Genomic DNA, 25,784 nt, shown 5'->3' on the forward strand with positions numbered 1-25,784 from the left:
CAGTTGTATATGAAAGTGCCTGTCTGCAAATCAGTGCGTCATCTTTACAATGAGTAGCAATCAATCCTTATCATAATATTGTCAATATTCCAGTTCAGACTTTATGTTGTTTAATTTATTGTTCAATGTTTACAGGTGATCTGTTCATGATTACATTGCTGACACAGTTATCGTCAGGTCAGTTTGTTAATCACCTTATGAGGGAGCAGGTAACAGCATGGATCAATATTGGTGCTGATGGACTTGTTAAGAGGGACAGACTGAAGTTATTTTTGCTTATCTGTGGATTACCTTTGTTCAATGCAAATGATGAGACAGTTAATGTATGTGAACGCCTAGACTGGAAGAGGACACTAGGACTGCACCTCTGGTAATGTGATTCTTGCTACAAAATATTAAAAGTTTATTGAATGCATAATATTAAATAAAATTGAAATTTCTCATCTTCAGAAATGAGGAGGAGCAATCTGTTTTACTTTGTGAAAAACTTTCTTTAGCCAAGATTGCATAAATAGTTGAAGAGCCAGTTTCAACAGGCTTTGCTGTCATCTGATCTTCAAAAATTGTCACAAAATATGTTCATTGCGGGTTGGAATCTCATACCAAGTTGTTACATCAGTGGATAAAATGTTGGATGCTATGCAAAGGTTTGTCAGGAATAAAAGGTTTACAATCAAAATGCACCTCATATACGTGGCAACGTCTGTACGTGTAGCATTCACAGTTTAAGTTTTAAAAAAACAGTATATAATGAAATGTACAATAGTATATCTGTATATGGTAGCTTGACATATTACATTCATTGCTAAATCACCTTAAATAGTTTAATGTGTTAAATTTTATCCACTAATATGAACTTCCAACTCAAAATGAACACATTTTGTAACAATTTCTGAAGACCAGGAGATGACAGCAAAGCCAGTCAAAACCGGTTGTTGAAAACAAATTAGTATTTATGCGATCTTGGCTATAAAAAGGTTTTTACCATTTTATTAGTTACTTGACTTTGAATTTCCAGAATTGACATTAGTAAGAAAAATTAGTTGGTAAATGAAATTAAAATTTCAGAGACAATAAATCATAGTGACGATTTAAATGAGCAAGTATAGTTATTGTTTGTAAAAGATTAGTTCAAAAATGGTTCAAATGGCTCTGAGCACTATGCGACTTAACTTCTGAGGTCATCAGTCACCTAGAACTTAGAAATAATTAAACCTAACTAACCTAAGGACATCACACACATCCATGCCCGAGCCAGGATTTGAACCTGCGACCGTAGCGGCCGCTCTGCTCCAGACTGTAGCACCCAGAACCGCACAGCCACTCCGGCCGGCAAAAGATTAGTTACTCAAGTATTAATTTCCTTTCTTTTTATGAGCAGCCATGTTACCAATGCACACATGCTGTCAAAAATCATCAGTTGTGTATTATTTTAGATAATTGCTACTCTTGTCGGCGCATCAGTCGTAGTTGTCATAATGTATGCAGAACTTTATTTTACTGTTGTAATCATTTAAAAATTAATTCCAACATTCAGGAGTGAAAATAACAGTAAAAAAAGTGGATGGAATAGATGGTTATGATAAAGTACAATAATTGATTTCATTTTATAACTCCTAAATAATTGACAATAAAAGGGGAAGGACTTCATTATGAAACTTCCTGCCAGATTAAAAACCATGTGCCGCGCCAAGACTCTAACTTGGAACCTTTGGTAAGAGACTAGGTACTGGCAGAATTGAAGCTGTGAGGGCGGGTCGTGAGTTGCACTTCAGTAGCTCAGTCGGTAGAGCATTTGCCCACGCAAGGCAAAGGTCCTGAGTTTGAGTGTCGGTCCGGCACAGTTGTAATCTACCAGGAAGTTTCATATCGGTGCACACTCTGCTGCAGAGTGTAAATCTCATTCTGGACTTGCTTATGGACTGTCTGTAGGATCTATCCTGGCATTTGCTGTAAATGATCTGCACAAACATTAATCATGATGGTTGGATGATTCAAGCAAGCCTGATTCCTTTATATGTGAAGTATTTTTATTTCTCGTTTCCTAAGAGTTACTACTATTGTCCCACAGTAAAATGCACCTAAACTACTTCCATGTGATGAGTGGTCTGCCATTCCATTCATTTCACAGAACTGTATTCACAATCCAGAATACAATTCAATAGGACCTTGAGTTTGAGGAGCATAGCCTTTGCACTAAATTCGAGAACTTGTAAAGTAAATGTTACGGAGAGACAGTGTGTTAGAATACGTATTAGGCGAACTGAGAAGGGCAAATAGAATAATTAACCTTACATTATCTGAAACCTGCTAAAAATTGAGGAAACTTGATTTAAAATGGAAAATATTAGTATTATTAATAATAGCTCTCATAACTGGAAATTATTTAGACAGTCTGTATATGTTTTGCTGTTCTGGTGATATAGAAAAACTTGTACTGGAGATGATGATTGTAACAAGGCTTAAAGAAGGAAATTAAAGTTTGCAAGATAAGTGATATGCTTTTCAATTTTGCAGTGAAGGGTAGAAGTTTTCTTATACTTCATATTTTGAATAAACTTTAATTGCAGTTTTAGAGCTGAAGACATATTCTAAAAAAATTAAGTTTTTTGTTTTGGTTTATGGTGGCAGGTGTTAAGAATGCATTATACCCTGTTCAGAGCCCAGATGTGTGTGCCTTTGTACCCTCTTAGGTACTCAGAGTATCTGTGTATCTGGGAGTGACAGCATTTGCAATGTCATCTTGCAGATCACCACATATTGTATGATTGTTGGTACGGAATGTCTTGAATGCGCCCCCAAAAGTAATAATCAATAGCAGTTAAATCTGGTGACCAGTCGCACAGATCGCCAATCCTCTCTCTGTCAGTCCATAGACAAGGAGACATTTAAGATCTGAGACCCATCTTTCTGCCATTATATTAACAACCTAGTTGTTCGTGGAATGTCTTCCACTGCATGTTCAGTACTCACTATCATTTAATCATTAATCAGAAAGTTACAGTCTCATAATAAGATTGTGGATGAGTCGAAAACAGGTATTTATGCTCAAGCCATTTCAGTTGGCTTCCTGTTATATCCAGCAAGGGGTTTCTTGTGACAAAAAGGAGTCTTGTGGATATTTACTTTGTTAGAGTTTGAAGTGGCTTCATTAGTCAACAGTAGCAAAGACATGAAGTCCCAATTTTGATGTAGAAACTAGGTGCAGAAGGCAGTTTCCTGAAAATCCTCTTTGCATGATGCTTTGTGAGCTTGGCTGTAAAGAACTACCACGTAGAAATCTCTAGACTGTCCTTCTGCTCACTCCAGAATCCTGTGCTGTTCTATGTGTAGCAAGATGTTGGTTGAGTTGAGATTTTATTGCAATGAGAGAACACCTACATTTGTATTTTCTCTAATGTGTCTTCTGAATTCTGTTTACCAGTTGTGGTTTGGTTATACCTGCCTATTATTACGAATTCGTGCCCTCCCCATTTTTGCCCCCCACCCCCTGCCCCAAAAAAGAAAAAGGGAGGAAAAAACTGCCATGATCAGTATGGAAGATTTGGGGTGTGTGCGTGTGCATGCGTGTATTCTGGCAGCTATTCAGGCCAAAGTAAGTACAGCCATATTGCAGTTAAGGTTTCCATGTGGTATTCGATTTGTGGTATTCACTCACTAATGGCACCTTTTAACAAAGATGCATTTGTTAAAAGGTGCCATTAGTGAGTGAATATCACAAATTGAAGACCACATGGAAACCTTAACTGCAATATGGCTGTACTTACTTTGGCCTGAATAGCTGCCAGAATACATTATCAATGTTTCCACTTGTGGTTTGGTGTCTTGAATGAATCTGTGCAAACAAGATCCCATTTCATGAGCTCCTCTTGCAGCTTTAGCCTCGTCATAAATGTGTCAGTCCATCACAGCAGTCGTGTACTGTGAGATTGTTGTCCGTAATGTCTGTCTGTAAAATGATATTAAATTTTCGAGTCAAGGAGTTGATTGCTGTGAGTCAAGGAGTTGATTGCTGCAAATAAAATGTAATGGCCTGTATTTAATTACTGTTCTTAACATTCTCTTTATCAGCAGCCTTTCATTTGTAATTTCACTTTGTGGAGCAAATTTTAGTTGCGATTTTGTTTCATCTCAGGTCACATGTGTTCACTTTTGGATTTTTTATACTGAGTTACATCTTCAGGAACTCCTCACAAAAATCCCTGTAGGGTGCATTGGCATTAGTCCATATATCTTTGGTATACTCTTCATTTAGGGACATAATTGTAAGGTGGTGGGCCAAAAACCTTTCACTGCATTCTCTTCTTGAACTGTGACTCCGTTAGCTTGGAATGTTCCTGAGAAATTCTGACACTGGCTCTAACAGATTTCCTTGTTTCACTCCTGAGCCGATAAATACCTTCCTTCCTGTCTGAATTGCTCCAGGCGGAACATCACTTCTTTTTCTTCATTTGAATAACTGTTTCCACAAATCTCCTGGTTTCATCAAATACAATCAAGAAACATCATTTGCACAGCAGTATTCTTTAGTCATTAAACAGTAAGAGGCTGTAACTGCCTTCAAAGCTGCTTTCCTCTGTCCTGAATCTTGTTCTTTCTGAGGCCGTCAGTTGTAGGAGTCTCGACCAGTATTCCTTAGACAGTATTTCACGTCTTTCATATATATTAATTTTCCTGAACTCTTGTTCCTGTACAAGTGTAAAGGTGTACATTCTCTCCTGGGGTAAGTTTTGTTTCTACCTCACTTCATCTCGTATTCCAACCCTCAATTTCGAAACATTTTGCGAGCATCCTTTTTGGCTGTGTTTCCTCCTTCAGCCCTTTCTTCCTGATAGTCTTCTTTCTCAGAAGATGGTTTGGTGGCAAATCTTTTCACCTCATCAGTGCCAACTAAGAAACAAAAGGAAGGAGGCTTACCTGGTTCTACATTTCCAGCGTGATTGCGAATAAGCTGCTCCTCTTAAGCTGCGCCCTTTTGAAAGGGATCTATCACCATGTGCACCTTATCAATTGTCCCTGTGACACAATGTGTAGGAAGCGGAGTTTGGCTCAGCGGTAAGACATTGGATTCGCATTGAAGGGTTGCAAGTTCGCCTATGCCAGTGGCAAATATTTTTGTGCTCCTTGGCAATGCATACAATACTGATATCACAATTAACGGCAACATCATATAGTTTATTTTATTAATTTATATGAGGTTAAGTTAATTATTATCTGCAATTTAGTTATATTTTTATTTATTTTGGTAGTACTGTCGTTTTACATTGATGACACATGCTTTGTTTATTTGTTGGCATATCTCTGCAATTTTCAGGCTGCTAGGTTAGTTTAATTATTGCTGCGGTGCTGTTAATCATGGCTGCTCGACTGTCTAATTTTTCCAAAGAAGAGCAACATTCAGTGATCCATTTTTTGTGGTCAGAAGGCATATCAGGGGCCAAAATCCACCGAAGACTTTTGGTACAGTATGGGGACAGTGATTTGCCACAGCGGAGTGTGTATGAATGGATTGAAAAATTTTGAAATGGTCGCACAAGTGTTAAACACGATGAAGGAGCTGGTTTACCGCCACAAATGAAGAAACCATTGAGCGTTTACGTGAAATGATTTTCTTGGACAGACGATTAACTATTGATGAAGTGGCACATTGTCTGTAAATTAGTTATGGTTCTGCCTATGAAATCATCCATAACAGACTTGGGCTTCATGAAGTTTGTGCAAGATGGGTCCCAAAACAGCTCACACAGTTGCATAAACAAATGCACTTAGACATCTGCGAAATAACATTTGGATCGCTGTGGTAATGATCGGGGACACCTTCTTAGACAGGATCATCACTAGTGATGAAATATGGATCCATCATTATGAGCCGGAGACTAAACGGCAGAGTATGGGGTGGAAACATCCAAATTCACCATGCAAGAAAAAGTTAAATATCCAACCGTCTGCAGGAAAACTGATGCATACAGTTTTTTTGGGACGCACAAGGTCCAGTACTGGAACATCATGGGGAAAGGCGCACAACAGTAAACAGTTTACTTTACAGTGGGATGCTTACTGTCGGGCTAAAGCCTGCAATTCGAAGCAAATGATGAGGATTGCCGTCAAAAGGTGTTCTGTTGTACGACAACGCCCGTCCGCATATTGCTACCCAAACTGCTGAAACGTTCCAGAAACTCAAAGTTGAAGTACTAGATCATCCTACATATAGTCCCAATCTTGCCCGTTCTGACTATCACTTGTTTGGTCCCCTCAAACAGGCATTAAGAGGCAGTTGATTTGCCATGGACAAAGGAGTGAATGAAGCGGTGCATTCCTGGCTCGCAGCTCAACGGAGAACCTTATTTCATGGGGGCATCAGGAAGCTTGCACAATGATGGACCAAGTGCGTTGAACCGCAAGGAGACTGTCGAAAAACGATGTTCTTGTAAGTTTCCTATTTGATTACAATACAATTTTATAACTACTCTGCGGATAATAATTGACTTACCCTCATATAAGCACAAAAAGTATAGGCATAGGATGAAATGCGGGACTGCAAACAGTTAAAAATGGATTGTAGTTAACGTGTACATGGGAACATCATGTACTGGGATGATATTCATGAAAGAAACAGAGGAAGCAATAATTTTGACCGCATCTTGCGCACATTATAAACGCCGCCTTTTTGCAGTGACGTGGTTTTTTTAATGTCTCCATAGAAAAAGAAACTTGATTGACATTCTGAAAACAGCTTCTTTCATCGCACAGTCTAGCAGCGAACCATGTGTAATGCAGCATGTCGCTGAATATGTGCGAGGATAGCAGGTAATGTACAATGGAATGAAGTTTGATACAAGCTTCTCGGGAAGTGATTTCCTCTTCTTTCTCGATAAGGTAAGTGCAGTTTTGAAACTTTCTTACTAGATTTTTTACCTGGCTATGAAAATATACATCACAGGGTTGCGCTAGTGGTGTACATTTGGGGAATTACTTTGATACAACACATTGGCAATCTGTCTTGATCTTGGAACAGTTCATTGTACGTTTGTGGATTTGTTTGTCCTGCCCATGAGTCAATCAACAGAAGACATTTATTCTCTTGCACATAGGGCTTCATCACATCAGTTAAATATTTTTTGTACAAGTCTGTTGACAGTTTACCGGATTCTGAAGGAGGAGCGCAAAAATATTTGCTGCTGAGCGGAGTCGAACCCGCGACCCTTTCAATACAAATCCGTTCGCTTACTGCTGAGCCAACACCACATTATCACAGGGACAGTTGATAAGGTACACATGGTGATAGATCCGTATCGAAATTCCTCTTATTTCCTGAATGCTTTGCCATCTGAAATTCCCACTTCGGGCACTTTCATGTCTCACCATGCTCTACATGTACCATGAATTTGGACGAATTCGGCAATGATGATTAGGCATCCTCTCCTTGTTAGTAGCATTTGTTCTGCAGAGCTCAAGACTTCACTGAGAACGGCATGGCACGTAGCACAGGTCAGTGGACTTGAAGGATAATACGCATTCCCAACTGCATTGAGCCCAAGGAAGAATGTGCCATGTCAGGATGGTTGAACTAGACACTTCCTTCACTGCATCAGATCAACATTTACAAAAATAACCCACTATACATTAATGCACTGCTCAGCATGAGGTACCAATAGGTCTTGACACAGTGTTTAGACAAGAAGTGAAGTGCCTGGGAAGTACTTGTAGATTTAACTAATTTTTACCACTTTTGGACTTAGAACATTGTCAACTGCAAGCACAGATATTTAATATTAGTAATGTTTAGTTGTACTTTGTGTGTATGTGAAATTGTATTGCTGTCGTTCATTTTTCTCCTTCCTGAGTTTTATTAATTTGGTTTACAGGTACTTAACATCCAGTATCCAGACAATCAAAGATGCATTCACTGCATATCAAAAGGCATTTAATCCAAAGGATTTTGGTAATCTTTATGCAAAAGCTCCATTACCGCCTTACTGTGAAGAGGGCTATATATATGACTCAGATGAGAAACTACCGACACTAGATCTCTGTTACCACCTTATCCATTTGTATTGTGATCGCTTCTATTCTATGGCAAAAATGTTTGATCCAGTTGCACACACACTGGATGTATTGGACTACAGCCTTAGGTAATGAACATTTTAGAACTAAATTGTAATTATTAAGTTGTTCACTTCTCGATTAACTAGTTTTAAAGACGGTGCAGGTTCACCAGCAGATCTATACTTTTATAAGGATTGCATTGGGATCACCGTACAGATGGCCAGTGAGTTGTGTTGCTGCTGAAAATATTCATGGTGAACTGTAACAGGGTGAATAAGTAAGGGTCAAACATAACTGCATATCCTAAATTTAATGCATCCTACCTGGTTCAGTGAGTAGGAAAAGTCATGGTTATTGTTGTTACTGTTGTTATTATTTTTCATGGTAGATAGTCAGTCCTGTAATTTCTGACGTGGATCTCAAGAAACTGTCGTACACAGCTCTGCCTGCAGGGACAGAAGCTTTAGCAAGGGATGTTTTTCACCTAACACAAACTGTGTGAAAGTGGGTACTACTTTTGGTTAATAATCCCATGTAGAGTACAAGGGTGAGTCAAATGAAAACCTTAAATATTCTTTTAAATATTATGTATTATGCAGAAGTGGTACAAAGCTGTATCACTTTTCAACATAATCTCCCCCACGCTCAATGCAAGCCCTCCAGCACTTACAAAGTGCATAAATTCCTTTAGAAAAAAAATTGTTTTGGTAGTCTGCACAACCACTCGTGCATTGCGTGTCTTACCTCTTCATGAGAACGGGACTTCTTTCCTTCCATTGCGTCTTTGAGTGGTCCAAACATATAGAAATCACTTGGGGGCAAGGTCTGGTGAGTATGATGGATGAGGAAGACACTCAAAATGCAGGTCTGTGATTGTTACAACTGTTGTACGGGCAGTGTGGGGCCTTGCATTGTCACGTTGCAAAAGGACACCTGCTAACAGCAATCAAAGTCGCTTTGATTTGATTGCAAGCCACAGAGGATTTTTTAGGAGATCTGTGTGTGATGCACTGGTGACAGTGGTCCCTCTAGACATGTAATGCTCCAAAATGACGCCTTTTTTTGTCCCAAAAGAGAGTCAGCATAACCTTCCCTGCTGATAGTTCTGTTTGAAACTACTTTGGTTTTGGTATGAGGAATGGCGCCATTCCTTGCTCGCTCTCTTCGTTTCTGGTTGGTGGAAGTGAACCCAGGTTTCGTCCCCAGTAACGATTCTTGCAAGGAAGCCATCACCTTCTCGTTCAAAGCGCCGAAGTAGTTCTTCACAAGCATCAACATGTCGTTCTCTCATTTCAGGAGTCAGTTGCTGTGGCATCCATCTTGCAGACACTTAGTTTTATGTGTGGTCATTGCTCTTGATGTTGCTCTGGATAGTTAATCATGGTTATTTTACAGTTGATGCTTTTTCTAACAGTAGTGTAGGTGTATAGTAGTGGATTTCTTTCCCCATGTGCAGGCAATATGTCACATTCATTTACGTTCAGGGCAGCTGCCAGAGCCTGCACCATTTAGCAATTCTCTGGAGATCATTCTGCAATTGGTTACTATCTTCTGGTGTTGCTACTTTTTTAATAGACAATGGCATCATCTGCAAACAGCCTTAAAGAGCATCCGATGCTTTCTACAACATCTTTTATGTATATATTGTAAACAGTAACAGTCCTATCACGCTTACTTAAGGTACTCAGGAAATCACCTTTACATCTGTAGATTTTGTTCTATTATGAATCCAGCCCCAAATCTGCTCCAATACTCAATAAGCTCGTGTGTTTGTTTTTTTGTTTTTCTTTTTCCCTAAGTGTCAGCTCATGGAGTGTCAGCTTACTTCTAACTTCTTTCAAGACAGTCTGTCTATAACCTGGCTCTTACCTAAAAAGTGAGCCCCTTGACTCCAGTAACCACAGGATTTTTGCCTTATGTGCTTATTGTACCTTATACTTCCGGCAAAATGATCAGCTAATCTGTGTTCCTCCTCCTGTTCAGGTGCAGGCCATGATTTTTGAATCCTCATCTCCAAATTGCAGCAACAGGTAGAGCACAGATACGAGACTTCATTTCAGTCAGAAGCAATCCTCTCACATCTTTGATTATTGTGGTTGACAGCTGTGTTAACCCAGGGCTGGTTGTGGCACTGGAAAAGCTCCATGAAACCCACATGGATGTGCACTCTTGCTGTACCTATTTCCCTCCAGCCACCTATAATACTATACTCTTTCAAGTTGATAAACAAGGTTCCTGCTCATGTAAGTAAATAATCATCATCATCATCCAAATCTCTGCACAAAGCCCCTATGTTCTTACATCTTGTGAAGCTTGGCACTAGGTTTCACATTACTTGTGACATTATAGTCAACACCCCCCCCCCCTTTAACCCTTCACTGCTACCTAGCAGTGAGACACTCTTCTTTCCACCTTAACAGTAGTGGTGCACAGTGGACTCTGATTCGGGGGTTCAATCCCGCGTCCGGCCATCCTGGTTTAGGTTTTCCGTGATTTTCCTAAATCGCTCCAGGCAAATGCTGGGATGGTTCCTCTGAAAGGGCATGGCCGACTTCCTTCCTCGTCCATCCCTAATCCGATGAGACTCATGACCTCGCTGTTTGGTCTCTTCCCCCAAACCAACCAACTTAACAGTGGTGGTGTGTAGATAGGAGAATGTAAACCCCACATAGATATTCACTGAATGTAAGTTTTAGATCACATTAAACGTAAAATGAATGAAAATTAATATAGCATGCTATTTTTAATCTATCTATATCCGAATCCCGCTCCAGCTACTGCCGGGTCTGGGTGCTGAAGAGTCCTCTCCATTTGGCTCGGTCCTCCCACCACTTTTCTTCCTCCACTTGCTGCCAGGTCACATCTCTCCTTTCTACAGATATTCTCACTCCCATTTTCCACCATGTTCTTGGGTGCCCTCTAGGTCTTTTCCTATCCATCTTGAGCTCTTCCATAATTTTGGGGAGTCTCTGCCCATGCATCCTTTTAACATGCCCATACCATCTTAATCTCTCTCTTTTTTTCCCCATACTTTCTTGTTTAAGGTCCTTTCTAATCTCTACATTCCTTACTCTGTCCATTCTTGTTTTTCCCCTTAACTGCTCTGAGAAATTTCATTTCCCCTGCTTGCAGTCTGCTCCAGTCCCTTTTTCTGTCATTGTCTATGTTTCTCCACCATAGGTGACAATAGGGAAGTAATAATTCTTATACATAAAAACTTCCGTATTCCAAGTCAGGTGTTTTATTTTTTGGTAGAAATTGCCTCCCTTCTGTAACCTCCTATTAATTTCATTAGTTAGTCTTCCATCCCTAGATATTTCATTCACTTAAGTGAAACTTTCTACCACTTTGAGGGGGTTCTCCATTCAAGGTAATATTTCTGTTGATCCCTTTCTCTCTTCCAAATACCATTACTTCACTCTTATCTTTATTTATTTTTAATCCATACCTTTTCATTATTTCCTTCCATGCACCAAGCTGTAACTGTACATCTAGCTGCCATATCATCTGCAAAAATCATCTTTTTGTCTTTTTCTTTTACTACATCTTTAACTGCCCTGTTCATTCCCTCCATCACAACATTAAAAAGTGCAGGAGATAGAATACTTCCTTGCTTAAGTCCTTGTCTTATTTCGAAGCATTCAGAGTTCCCCAATGGTGTTCTAATTCTACAATTGTGTCCTCTGTACATTGTCTTTATTACATTAATGTAACCATCTTCTGTATCTATCTTCTTCATTTCTTCCCAGAGTCTTTCCATGTTAACTGAGTCATATGCCTTTTCTATGTCTATAAAAACCATTATCACCCTTTTTTTATACTCCCAACTTTTTTCCATCAGTTGACGGATAGAAAATATCAGATCGATCATGCATCTTCCTTTCCTAAACGCATGCTGTTCTTCACTCAGCTCCTTTTCTATCTTTTCACTTATTCGATTTACTAAAATTCTTTCAAAAATCTTGGCTGTATGACTCATAAGGGTTTTTCCTCAGTAGCTTTTACAAAGTCTTTTATTGCCTTTCTTGAAGATGGGAATAGTGTCTTCTGTTCTCAATCGTCAGGTATTGCACTATTTCTCCACGCGCTTGGTAGTACTCTATACAGCCACTGCATTCCCACTGGACCTGCTGCTCTTATCATGTCCACTGATACTTCATCAGGTCCTGGGGCTTTCCCCCCCATTCCATCTTCTTCACAGCTTTTTCATTTCTTCCTGTGTAATTTGTCCTAATTCTGCTTCCCAGCTTCTCTCAATTTCTTCATTATTTGTTGTTTCCTCATGTACTTGATCCTCAGCATTTAACAGTTTTTTAAATTTTCTTTCCAGAGATCTTTTATATTCCCTGGATCTTCAATCACGGTACCCCGTCCTCTGTTTCCATTTGTACTGGTACTTCAGAAGCCTTCCTTTTATTTTTCATCGTTTTATAGAAAATTTTCTTATTGCTCTTCACATCATCTTCAAGTTTTTTTGTAAACTCTTCCCATGCCTTTTTCTTTGCTGTTTCCACTATTTCTTTGCACTTCTTCTTTTCCTTTATATATCTTTTATGGTCTTCGTCATTTTTAGTTTTCCACCACTTTCTCCATGCTCCATTTTTTTTTTCTTCTAATTGCTTGGATTGTGGTATCATCCCATCAACTTGTCTGTCTTACTTTTTCTTTTCCAGATGTTCTGCCACATACTTTTTGTGCTGCTTTGAGTAAAGTGTCTTCGAATAAACTCCACTGTTTTTCTACATCGCAGAAAACTTCTTTTGGAAATTTTTGTGTGATTAATTCTGTGTACTTCTCAACAGATTCACTCTCCTTCAGTTTCCAATCCCGTATCCTCATCACTTTCTTCTGTTTTCTATTTTTCACACACTGATTCATTTTCCATTGTCCCACCAGTAATCTATGATGTCCATCTGCACTCACACTTGGAATTACCTTCACATTTGTTACTTTCTCTCCCCATTCCCTATCTACTAGAATATAATCAATTACACTCTTGATTCTTCCATCCCAACTGTATCTGGTGATAACATGACTTTCTCTCTTCATAAACCTGCTGTTCGCTATTTTCATTCCATTCCTCTGGCACAAATCCAGGAGCCTTTCCCCTTCTTCATTTCTGCCTCCATATCCAAAACATTCCAATACTTGCTCAAACCCCGTTCTGTCTTTGCCTACCTGTGCATTAAAATCTCCCATCACTATATTAGCACTCTATATATGGTTTTCTAACACATTTTCAAAGTCAATCTTCTCTTCTTCGTTACATCCCACTTGAGGTGCATAAATCTGGATTACTCTTAGTGTTTCGTTTTGGAATCTCAGGTTTAAGAGTATGATCCTGTCTGATATATATCTCTCACTTTCAATACAGCTTTGTACGTTCTTATTCACCATCACTGCCACACCATTTCTTCCAGACCTGTTATTCACACTCCAGTACAGTTTTCCTCCTCCTCTCAAATTCTTCTCACCTTTTACCTTCCACTTTGTTTCGCTTAATCCCAATATATCTAACTTTCTCTCTGTTAGTACATCTGTCATTTCTTCCATTCTTCCATTGAGGGTTAATATATTAAGGGTGCCAATATTTACGTTATTTTTTAGTCCAGTTGGTTTCATCTTCTTGTACTGATGAATATCGTCAGGTCTCCCATCATTCGCATCAGTACTTGAAGCAGTGGGGTCAAATCCTGAGTGGTTCGTTCCGAGGCTCGTCTGTGTTTTGAAAGCAATATATGAAGACTTTCGTACTGGCTTGCTAGGCCTAATGCAAGAAAGGATTTTCTGTTGGGGTTGTCTCCCTTAGCCTTTGGAGTTTCTCCTCCACCACAAGGCAGTGGTTCCCTTCTCATTTAATCCCCAGAAAGGAGGGTTGCCTCATTTGCCAGCTACGCCGTTCTGAAGTCTTCCTTCTCCGCTGTCGCTGCCATTAAGGTCTTCACCCATAACCATGGGCATGGGTTCTGTATTATACCCCATGGGATTGGGTCCCTGCCTGAACTCAGCCATCCTAGCACTCCAGCCTACTGAAGTGTAAGATGCCCACCCCCGCGACGTGGACGCGCCAGACAGGAATTACCCCAGTGGAGGAATAGGGAAGGGGACCATTCCTCCCTGGAGCCAGGTTAATGATTGTGTATGGTGCCACAATCAAAGGTGCTATTTTTAACAACAGTATTAAACACACCATCCCAAAATTATGAAAAGTACTGTGTAAGGTATGGGGAAAAATAAATAAATAAATATATAAATAAATAAATAAAATAAAATAAAAATGGGAAGATGCGTTAGGCACTTTCCTTCATTCAGTGTTTATTTTAGTTGCCATGTCTTCCTCTACCATCTTTATTAGAGTTGCCACAACTACTAATACGTTTTTAATACAACACACAGTGCCTTTCATAATTTCTCAGTTAGCAAAATGCAACAAACGTCCGTTGGATCATGACTTGTAACCCATTCACACAACACCTATATAGTTATTTGCAGAAAAGATCAAAGACCTGTATTCATTAATGACCTTCACACATCCACTGTAGAAGACATTTCACCAAAACCTGTTACTAGGATATCCAGGAGACTGTCAAATACGTACCAGATAAAAGTGACTATGAATAATGTTACATGATCAAAGAAACGGATGACATTTAGCTGCACTGGGGCATTGAGCAAACTAAACGACGACAGATGAAAATTTTCATGCTGGGCTAAGAGTCAAACCTGGATTTCCTGCTTTATGTGAGTGGTCGTCCTAACCACCTCGGCTATCTGAGCATATTCCCTGTCTGACCCTAATTTCCATATGCCGCATGCTACAGAGTAGTGCTCTCCCTAACTATTAACCCACTTGCTGACAGCCTAACTATACCTACAAGGGTTCGGATATTATCCTGTGAGTGAAATGTAGAACATGCACAAATTGTAATAATATAAGTGACTCATTTTATCATATTACGTAAAACAGCAAAAATACACATTTCATAATTAATAAATGACACAAAAACAATATATGTCTAAAGGTTACTGAAACTATTTCAGTATGAAAGCAATCAATGTCAGAAAAATTCTAATCAAGTAAAGTGCTAGGGACTTCTACACAGTGTAAATCACAACATTTATAATATTTATTAGTGCCAAATAAGAATCTGCAGTATAAAGTATTATCAGTGTTAATGGCGTTGAAACTTTCCTCTAAATTTCAATGCCTTATTTTTGCAAGTAAGGTTTTTTGACAGTACTTGTTCTTGCATTAAGCTAAAAAATTAATTTTCAATGTATGGTATAAAATGAAACTGCTTAAAGAATTCATTTGTAATTCATGAAGAAATGTGATTTCTGACTGTGAAAAAATGTAGATTTACACACATCCTCTTTGGTTAGGTTTCATTTTTACACTAGTTTGAAGTCTGTCATAGTGTCATTACTAACAATGGAGAGATTTATTAGATGCAACATTGTGAATTTGAATGAATATTCATCTGGAATGTTTGCCCTAACTGCATCCAGATGGTGTGTGTTGGTTCACACGAAGTAATAGTGTGTGTGGGCTTCAATCTGGTTTGTTTGCCTATCTTGCAAGCTATTGTGCTTGTTAAATTATGTTGTCATCAGCAAATTGACAATAAATGCAAACTTAATTAGTATTTTATACATCGACCATTTATTATTGGATATGTATGTTTGATATAGTAACACTAAAAAATATTCTTTTTTAACAGCTGGATGGTGTACATATCTCTCCATGCAATTGGTTATCATCACACATCTGAATATGGAGCAGCACATGTTCATTCATCTTTTGCTGCTCAACTTGAGTCGTATGGAATGTGGGAGTGGGCTGTATTTGTACTGCTTCATATCCCTGACAGTAAAAGGTACAGTGGACTGTCACATAATGTTTACATGTAAAATTGAAATTATAAAATTTTAGACTTGTAATATTGAAGTTCTGTAGTTTTGTCAGTAGAATAATCACATTAATGAAACAGAGACAGTGATGTAGAAAATAAATGCATTTATTAGTACTTACTGCAACCAGTTAAGTGATACACCATTACCTGATAATCAGACGAGGTTTTTTTGCCAAGATTCATCCCCCCCCCCCCCCCCCTTGCCATGCAGAGTCATGGCTCTCTTGCGAGATGGTGCGCGGCACATGTGTGGCACTGAGCTATTGTGGACCTTCCTTCCCAGGCTGCATTCTCTCCTGTGCCTGTCCCTCTATGTGTTTGCTCCTTTCCCCTCTGACCCCTTCCCCTTCCCCAGTGTCTCCTTGCTTGCGTCGGCCCAGCTATCCTATTGGTTTCTACTATCTCATCCAGTTTTGTGCCTGGTTTCCCCCCCCCCCCCCCCCCCCCAGTGTTTTTGGTTCCCATTTTGGGTCTGACCTCTCTCCATAGTGAGAGCCAGCTGGGGAAGAACACCTTACTTAGTGTCTTAGCCATGTGGCTTTATCACCTTTTCCACATTTTCTTGCCTCTGTTACATCCTTTCCACCACCTCCTCCCTCTTCCTTATGCCAGACATGCCCACCTCTCCCCCTTCTGTGTAGTTTCCATGCCCTCTCATCTCCATGTCACTCCAGCCTACCCAGCCAGAGAAGTGTCCCACTTCTTTGGCTCCTGCCAGTTTTGGGGCCTGCCCCCCTCCTGCGACCCTTCCTCTAGTTGTGTCCCAGACTGGAGGCATGCTGCCAAAAGTCAGCCACAGGGCCCACAATCCATGTGCCCCAAGGTCACTAACTCTCTCTGTTTCAGATGTTGCTGAAGTCAGCTCTCTCTCTCTCTCTCTCTCTCTTTAGTCGCTACCCCCTTACTCTTCTTGGCTTACGAAACAGAGGGAAGGGGGGGAGGGGTAGGAGGAGGCTGTCCTTCTGTTGTCCCTGGATGTGCCAACTCCTCCCTCTCAACCTGAGTCTGATCTCCTATTTATTATGACTGGCTTCGGCCCATTTGCCTCCCATTTGGATTCCAGTTCTGTGCCTACTCAATGGCATTGTAATGGATACCATAATGACCTTCCAAATTTGCAGTCCCTTATTTCCTTTTGCTTTGCAGCTTCTGTTGTTATTCAGGAATCTCATTTTACTTATGCTCACTCACTGACCCTTTGTGGGTTCAGTGTATGCTGTTGGAATGGGATAGGCCCTTCGAGGGCCTCCAGTGTGTTTACACATTGGTCCATATGGGCATTGTTGGTATGAATTTCGTACCAGATCGAAGCAGGTGCTGTATGGGTCCACTTGGACTCTGCGGTTACAGTTTTCAGTCTCTTATCTACCTCCTGGCTGCCCCTGGGGGCTCAGCATTAGTTTTCTGGGTATGGACTTGGCAAGCCTGGGTTTCCTGAGCTGGGGACTGGTAAATGCCAGGAGTCTGCTGTCACAGTAAGCTCTGGGCTTGCTTCAGTGACCAAAGTGCAGCACAGCAGTGGAATGTTGTGTGCACATTGAATGAGGATCTTGGCTTGACTGCCTGGGTTGTGTGTGTGGTAAAAACCTAAAAGAAAAACCAACCCTCAATCACAGTGAGTGCTGTACACTGATGAGGTGTAAGGCTGTTGAGGTGGAACAGTCACGAGTGGGTGACCTCTGGGGAACCTGCTGTACCACCGTTGTATAAGGCTTATTTAGGCAAGCAGGGTTCTGTGTGAGTGGACCCGTGTTTCCCTAGCTGCTAGTGGAACTGAGATGGACCTCTCTGAAGAATCTATTTCTAATAGTTAAAGGGGGAAGAGGGAAACTTTGAGGAAGTTCCCTGGAACTTTAAAATCTGTCAAATACTTGAAAAATTGCACCCTGTTCATAGAATTGTTCAGTTTCCAACTCTAGAAAGTTCAATGCCTTAGAGAGAACGCAATTGAAACTGGACTCCACAAAATGTGTTCACTGTTGCATAGATCTCATCGAAATACCCGGTGAGGAGGTGAAAGCGGAGTGGGTGAAAAAAAGGCATTGTTGATGTGTGAAACAACATGAAAAGGGTGGATAATGATTTGACCAAATTGGACTTGTTCGTATTTGCTTTCAACAGCATGAAACTTACAGAGCATGTGAAGGTAGGTTTCCTCCACCTACGCATGCAGTGTTATTTCCCCCAAGACCGAGTGAAGTGGTGCAGTGACTAACACGTTGGACTCACATTGTAAAGGACAACAGTTCAAATTTGGACCATCCTGGTTCATGTTTTCTGTCATTTCCCTAAGTCTTTGATGTGTGTCTCGAATCATCTCCACAGCTGATGGGCTTTGATGTCAGACTGGGACAATCATCTGGCCCCCAAGACTGAGCCTACACCAATTGCGGGCACCCCTCCTTGGAAGTCATGGTGAAAGTGAAACTCTTGTGGTATATGGCTTCCGTACTACAGGCGAACATTAATGGTTTTGGGGCACATGTGGAGGAACTGAAACTCATAACACAGGAATGCCCCTGTGCTAGTGTTTGCAGGAAATGTGATTTGAATCGTCTGATTGTCAATAATGCATACCATTCCTCTGCACTCCTTGGCTCTAACAGAACAACTCCCCCCAACAATTTCTCCTATTGGGAGACGTCAATGCCCATCATGTATTGTGGGGCTCAACGTGTGCTTGCCCTCGGAGTCATGTTTTGGAGAGCCTCAGGACGTCTCGTGAGATGCGTATCCTCAACACAGGCACTCCCACTCGTTTCTGTGCTGCTACTGGATCATTCTCAGCCATCAACCTCCTTTTCTGTTCTCCGGTCCTTGTGGACTTAGTTCAGTGGGAAGTCTCTGATTACCTTCATTCCAGTAATTACTTACCACTCTGGATTTACTTAGTGGATGGAGCTCTCCCTGAAAGGACGTAGCCAAAATGGACAGTCAGCAGAGCCAACTGGATGCTGTTGGGCCAACTGGCTGTGTTTGAACGCTGCAACAGCGTCCAGGATTAGGTGGACTGCATCACATGAACAATACACCACACTGCTGTCTTCCCCATTCCAAAGTCCTCTTTTCATCTTAGGAGGCCTTCTGTCGTTCAGTGGACCTGTGACTGCCATTCTGTAATGTGGGCCAGGTGTGCAGCTCTGCGACCGATTTAAATGCTGCCTAACAGCAAATACCCTGCAGACTTTCACTTAGCAAGGGCCAATGCTCAATGCAGCATCAAAGACAGCAAGAAAAGGCCATAGCAGGCATTACTGGACTCCAGCAATGGTTCCACTTGGTACACAGAAGTATGGGAAGCCATCAGGAGGATTTACAGTAAACGCCTATAGTGGCGTTGTTGAAATGAGTGTTTCCAAACACCATCAGGAGACCTCACACGCCGGCCGAAGTGGCCGTGCGGTTCTAGGCGAGCGGCCGCTCCAGTCGCAGGTTCGAATCCTGCCTCGGGCATGGATGTGTGTGATGTCCTTAGGTTAGTTAGGTTTAATTAGTTCTAAGTTCTAGGCGACTGATGACCTCAGAAGTTAAGTCGCATAGTGCTCAGATCCATTTGAACCTTAGACCTCACACAGCCAATGGCAGACCATTTTGCAATGGTTACTGCCACTGCCAGCCACACTCCAGCATTCCATTATTACCATGCTACCATAGAAAGGGATGACTTGGACTTCAGGTGTAACTATTTGGAATCCTACAACTGCCCACTGTCCATGTGGGAGCTGGTTTTCCCAAATCATGGAGGGAGGCAATTTTGATACCTCAAATCAAACCAGGAAAGAACTGAATGTGTTGCAGTAGTTACTGGAGTGCAGCCTTTACAATGGTTCAGTCGTCTGGTCTCTGTGTTAGGAACCAAGCAGCTCCTAAGTTGCTCTCACTGTGCTTTCAGGAGATGTCGATCCAATGTCGACAACCTGACCCTGTTTAGAGGTGGCTGTCCAGCAGACTTTCCTACGTTATATCTGCATGGTGTATGGCACTGCATGGAGACACAGTACACTAGAGCAGCTGCACCAATGGAGCTTCTGTGGTCATTTCCCCATCTTCATTCAGTCCTTCTTATCAAAACGCTTTTTTAGGTACTGACCTGATGAAGTGCTGTTGAATAGTTTCGAGCAGGAGAATTTTGCTCCTCCTGGCAGTGTTCTAAGTGTTACCCTCTTACCAATAGCCAAAAACACTCGCATATCTATGGTAAAGAATCCTCTACAATGCCCCTTACTTGTGGATGATTTTGCAGTTTCCTGTTCATCTTCAAGTATTGCAACAGAAATGTGTTAGTTTGCAACTGATGGTCATGACACTGGAGTGAGCTGCAAAGACCAGTTTTAAACTTTCTGCAGTGTTTTTGTGTGTGTCTGTTTATTCATTATTTTAATCATTCTTGTCATGTTTTTAATTGGCCTGAATCACATATGTGGAACACCATTCTCCTGTTCAAAGACTCCATGCGGTCTTTCGACCTCATTCTTTACTCCAAATTGTTGTGGTTGGCACCCCTGAAGATAAGGGTCCAGAAGGCATTGAACATTTTGAAGTATCTTAGCCATAGGTCTTGGAGAGCAGACATGTTTTGTCTGCTCCAGTTTTTTATGGCTTTAGTGTAATTACGGCTGGACTGTGGGGTCACAGTGTACAGTTCAATGAAGCCTTCTTACATGAAGATCATTGACATTGTACACCATTAGAGGATCAGGCTGGTCACGGGGCTTTACAGGACCACTCTCTGTGCTGAGACTGGTGACCTGCTACTCATATCCGGTGGCAGCTCCTCATAGTGCATGAGGCATGTAAGTTGCTTGCTAGTCCAAATTTCCCTGCATACCATACCATACCATACCATTGCTCATCCAGCTATGAAATGCCTCTTTACCAATACCCACAGGCAACAAGGTCTTTAGGGATTTGTGCAGCAAAGTGTGTGTAAGAGTCCCTAGGCACAGGGCACGTACAGGCTCAAATACAGAATTTTAACCAGCTGTGGAAAAATTTCCACTACCAGTCACAATAACAGTCACGGAGTTCAGCAATATCCACTGTGGATAAAATTCACAGAATTTTAACTGTCTGTCAATCTGGGTACTCCGGAGGCGCAGACTAATTTTACACTTAGTGCAGTACAGGAAAGATTGGAGCTCTGCTTCTGTGTTTAAAAATAATTTTCTGACCTTGTGAAGGAGTAGCACAAAGTTTCCCATATAAGTTTCACTCCTTGTTGGGTGGAATCCTACTGTGAATGGGAACTTCTGGTCCTCACCTCTTCCCGCAGTTCTACCCCTGGCCCCGATTCCATTCATAACCAATTGCTTAAACACCTCATTTCTCTGCAACAACAGTATTTCATTCACGTGTTCAACTGTACTTAGCTCAAAGGTTTCCTTCACCTCTCAATGGAGGGACAGTGTTGTGGTTTCTGTACTTAAGTCCAGTAAGAATCAGTTGTCCCTCTGTGGTTACCAACTGATCAATCGGACCAACATCCCCTGCAAATTATTTGAACGGTTGGCTAGTCGGCTGTGTTGGGCCCTCAAATCTCAGGATCTCTTGTCTCCTTACCAGTGCGGCTTTCAGAAGGGATGATCTCTGATTGATCAGTTGCTTTATATTGAAACCACAGTTCAGTAGTTCTCTTTTCAGGGCCTCCATTTTGTCACAGTTTCCTTTGATCTTCATAAGGCCTGCAACAAGCCTTGGTGCTATGATATCTTCCACTCCATGAATGAGTGGGGTTTTCACCCTCTGCCCCCCCCCCCCCTCTCCTCTCTCCTCCCAATTTTTGTTTGCCATTTCCTGATTTCCTGTCCCACTTGCTGGTCAGGGTCAGGGTTTGGGTTGGAACCATTCATAGCTCTCCGTGGACCCAGGAGAATTTCAGTCTGCAGGGCCCTATGTTAAGTGTCCATTCCTCATGGCTATTAATGGGCGTGTGGCTCCATCATACTGTTGGTAACCGCTGATAGTAGGTGGACGATTTCTGTATCTGCAGTAGTTAACACTCTGTAGCCTCTGCGGAGTGACAGCTCCAGGGTGCCATTTGGTGCACTATCACTTGGACTCTCACAGGGTTTTCAATTCTACCCCCTTAAATTGTGGTTGGTGCATTTTTGTTGGTGTTCGAAAATCCATCCTCATCAGGAGCTCTACCTCTACACCCATTTCATGACTGGGGTTCCCAGTTCTGTTTCTTGGGTCTTCTTTTTGACAAGCTTACTTGGTTGCCCCCATATCTGCCTCTTGAAGATTGGCTTTTCCTGTAAGCTTAATGTCCTTCACTTCCTAGCACACATGTTGGGACACGCATCATTTGACCCTTCTCTGCCTGTATTGGGCCTTAGTTCTGTCCTGTTCGGACTATGGTTGTCAAGTTCATGGCTCAGCTCCCCCTTCCACATTGCTCTTCTTGGACCCTGTCCACCATTGTGGTATCCCTTTGAACACCAGTGCCCTTCCCACTAGCTCTGTCAGTAGTCACCTGGTTGAGGCTATGATAAACCCCCCCCCCCCCCCCAACCTCCCTCTTCATGTGGACAGTCCTAGGTCATGGTTTCCTATTCTGCCACTATCTACTCTTCCCTTTCTCACGCCCACCCGCTGCACACACTGGATGGGTTTACCGATTGGGCCCACCTGGGGGGGGGGGGGGTCGAAGGATGGAAAAGGCTCTTTTCATTTTCATGTAATTTCATCAATTATTTTATATAGAGTCTGGTTTCCAATATTTATTAGGTCACTGAGCAACAATTTTTGTGTTAATGCTCTGTGTATGGGGAAATTTTCTTGGAAAGGGAGGAGTTGTCTGTCTTCACTGTTTTTTGTGGTATTCATATCTTTTTCAGTATTGCTTGGTCTGTGGTGTTCTTGTTTTAGATAATCTGCAAATGTTGAATGGTTTGTGTTGTATTTAAATGCTCTGATGTGTTCTTTGTATCTTGTTGAATGTCCTGCCAGTCATTCCAATGTATATCTTTCCAAAATCTCTGTAACTGAGTTGATAGCTGCCAGATTATTGCTGTCTGTCATTTGTCTTCCCATCTCTACCGATGGGAATTAACTGTCCTCTACCATCCTCATATCTGCCATACCAGGTGCACTCAAGATGGTTTACTCCGTAATAAGCCACACTCCTTACCCCTCCCCAATTTCCACTTTCCCCTCACAGTGATCCATATTTGGCTGAACTGCCCCAGCCTCTTGGCTCTTCACACTAAATATACCCTCCCACTCACTTTGTCCCAGATGTTAGCCAACAGCCCTCATAGGGTTGAGTCAGGCATCAGTTTTCTTTACGAAAGTTGAGTGTCCTCCCAAATTTAACTACTTGAATTTCCTTCCAGAATTGGAGTGCCTTGGCCAGCATTGGTGTTGGGTTGGGAGGCCTTCGGCTTTGCCTCCATACTGCCCATGGTTCTTCATATCCCCTCCCCCCTTTTACGCTAAATTTTGTCCAGTCTGTGGCGCTGTTCTTTTTCTCCTTTTTTGTCTTCTGCGCTTGGCCTTCTGCGCTTGGCCTTCTGCCTCACTCACTCACTCACTCACTCACTCACTCACTCACTCACTCACTCACTCACTCACTCACTCACTCGCTCACTCACTCACTCACTCGCTCGCTCGCTCGCTCGCTGGCATAGAATTTGCAAAAAAGTGCCATTGTTTGAAGGGTCCATGAACAGCAGTGAAGCTCACCTAATGCTAGATACAGAAAGCTGGTTTAACTTGAAATTGATGTCAGTTAGAGTTTTGGGAAAAATTTAAGTGTGTATCAAAAGGATAGGCAAATCGGAAATGGAGGTGGTGTATTTGCTGCAGCAGACAAACTCAAATCCACTGAGATAGAAATTGAAGCTGCACGTGAGATTGTGTGGGCAAGACTCAGTATCAGGGTTGGACATAACACGATGATTCTGTCCTTTTATCACCCACCAGACTCATCTCCTGATATAAATGAAAACCTTTGAGAAAACCTCAGTTCACTTGTGTGTAAGTTCTGCAATCATACTGTAACCATCACTGGAGACTGTAACATCCAACAGTTTAATTGGGAAAATTGCTGTTTTGTTAATGCTTGGCGTGATGGGAATTTTGTGAAACATTACTTCATGCCTTCTCTGATAACTATGTAGAACAGATAGTAGGAACCACACTCATGATGGAAATATATTGGATCTAATGGCAACTAATAGACCTGTCCTCTTTGAGGATGTTCACACCAAAACTGGTAATGGTGATCAAGACAGTTGTGACGGTGATGATTACAAAAGTAGACAATTAAAACAAGCAGAAAGATATAGATGGTCAGTAAACTAAAAAAAGAAAAAAATCAGTAGTGTCGTACGTCCTCGATGGTGAGTGTTCATCAGAGACAAGGGTATTGTCAGGAGTGTTCCAGGGAAGTGTGATAGGACCCCTGTTGTTCTTCTTTATGTACATCAATGAGTTGGCAGACGGACTGGGCAGCAATCTGTGGTTGTTTGCTGATGATACCATGGTGTACGGTATGGTATCGAAGTTGAGTGACTGTAGGAAGATAAAAGACGACTTAGACAAAATTTCCAGTTGGTGTGATGAATGGAAGCTAGCCCTAAATGTGGAAAAATGTAAGTTAATGCAGACGAGTAGGAAGATCGAACACATAATGTTTGGATACATTATTACTAGTGTCCTGCATGACACATTCAAGTCATTTAAATATCTGGGCGTAACAGTGCAAAGTGATATGAAATGAAATGAGCGTGTGAGAACTGTGCTAGGGAAGGCAAATGCTCTATTTCTGTTTATTAGGAGCATTTTAAGAAAGACTGGTTCCCCTGTAAGGACACAGCATATAGGATGCTGCCATGACGTATTATTGAGTAGTGCTAGAATGTTTGGGATCTGTACCAGGTCAGATTGAAGTAATTCAGAGTAAGACTGCTAGATTTGTCACTGGTAGTTTGGAACAACACACAAGCGTTGAGATGCTTTGGGAACTCAAATGGGAATTCTTGTAGGGAAGACAAAGTTCTTTTCGAGAAACACTATTGAGAAAATTTAAAGAACTGTTATTTGAAGCTGACTGCCAAACTATTCCACTGCCGCTAACATACATTGCCCGTAAGGACCACGAAGGTAAGATTAGAAAAATTTGGGCATATATATATAGGAGGCATATATATAGTCATCTTCCCCTCATTCCATTTGTGAGTGGAACAGGAAAGGAAATATAAAGTAGTGGTACACCGTACGGTAGCTTGCAGAGTATTATATACATCGATGTACATGTAGAGCGCAATGAGATACTTCAAACTTTCAGCACAAGGTTGGAGCGTTTAGAGGAACTATGGCTCAAGTTCAACAAAACAGTTGACCATGTACTGGATAGATATGTACCCATTAGAACAGTTCATAATGGGATGGACCCTCCATGATATACAGTCACTGTAAAGAAACTTCTAAAGAAACAGAGATTACCACATAATAGGTGTAAAACAAAGTGTAGGGTTATAGGTAAATGCTTAATGAAACTCGTTTGGCTGTCATGAGAGCAATGTATGATGCCTTCAATGACTACCATAGCAAAATATTGTCAAATGATATATCACAGAACCCAAAGAAATTCTGTTCCTATGTGAAGGCTGTTAGTGGCACTAAAGTTAGTGTCCAGTCTATAGTGAATGAAGCAGGAACTGAGATTGAGAGTAGCAAAGCAAAAGCTGAAATGCTTAACTCTGTTTTCAAATGTTCCTTTACAAAGGAAAATCCAGGAGAATTGCCCCAATTTAATCCTTGTACAGCTGTACAGCTGAAAAGATGACTGAAATAAGTTAGTGTCAGTGGTGTTGAGAA

General features: G+C 41.3%; 1 protein-coding gene across 3 annotated transcripts in view; it reads left to right on the forward strand.

Moving 5' to 3' along the window:
• LOC126248869 (nuclear pore complex protein Nup98-Nup96-like) overlaps nucleotides 1–25,784 on the forward strand; it is a 213,018-nt gene that overhangs the window by 143,307 nt on the left and 43,927 nt on the right. For all 3 annotated transcript variants that reach the window (XM_049950313.1, XM_049950314.1, XM_049950315.1), the window contains exons 11-13: nucleotides 136–370; nucleotides 7,866–8,132; nucleotides 15,768–15,923. In XM_049950313.1, coding sequence (XP_049806270.1) covers nucleotides 136–370; nucleotides 7,866–8,132; nucleotides 15,768–15,923 — 658 coding nt within the window. The remainder of the gene's footprint in view (nucleotides 1–135; nucleotides 371–7,865; nucleotides 8,133–15,767; nucleotides 15,924–25,784) is intronic.

The sequence above is a fragment of the Schistocerca nitens genome, chromosome 3 (assembly GCF_023898315.1).
Source record: "Schistocerca nitens isolate TAMUIC-IGC-003100 chromosome 3, iqSchNite1.1, whole genome shotgun sequence".
Lineage (NCBI taxonomy): Eukaryota > Metazoa > Arthropoda > Insecta > Orthoptera > Acrididae > Schistocerca > Schistocerca nitens.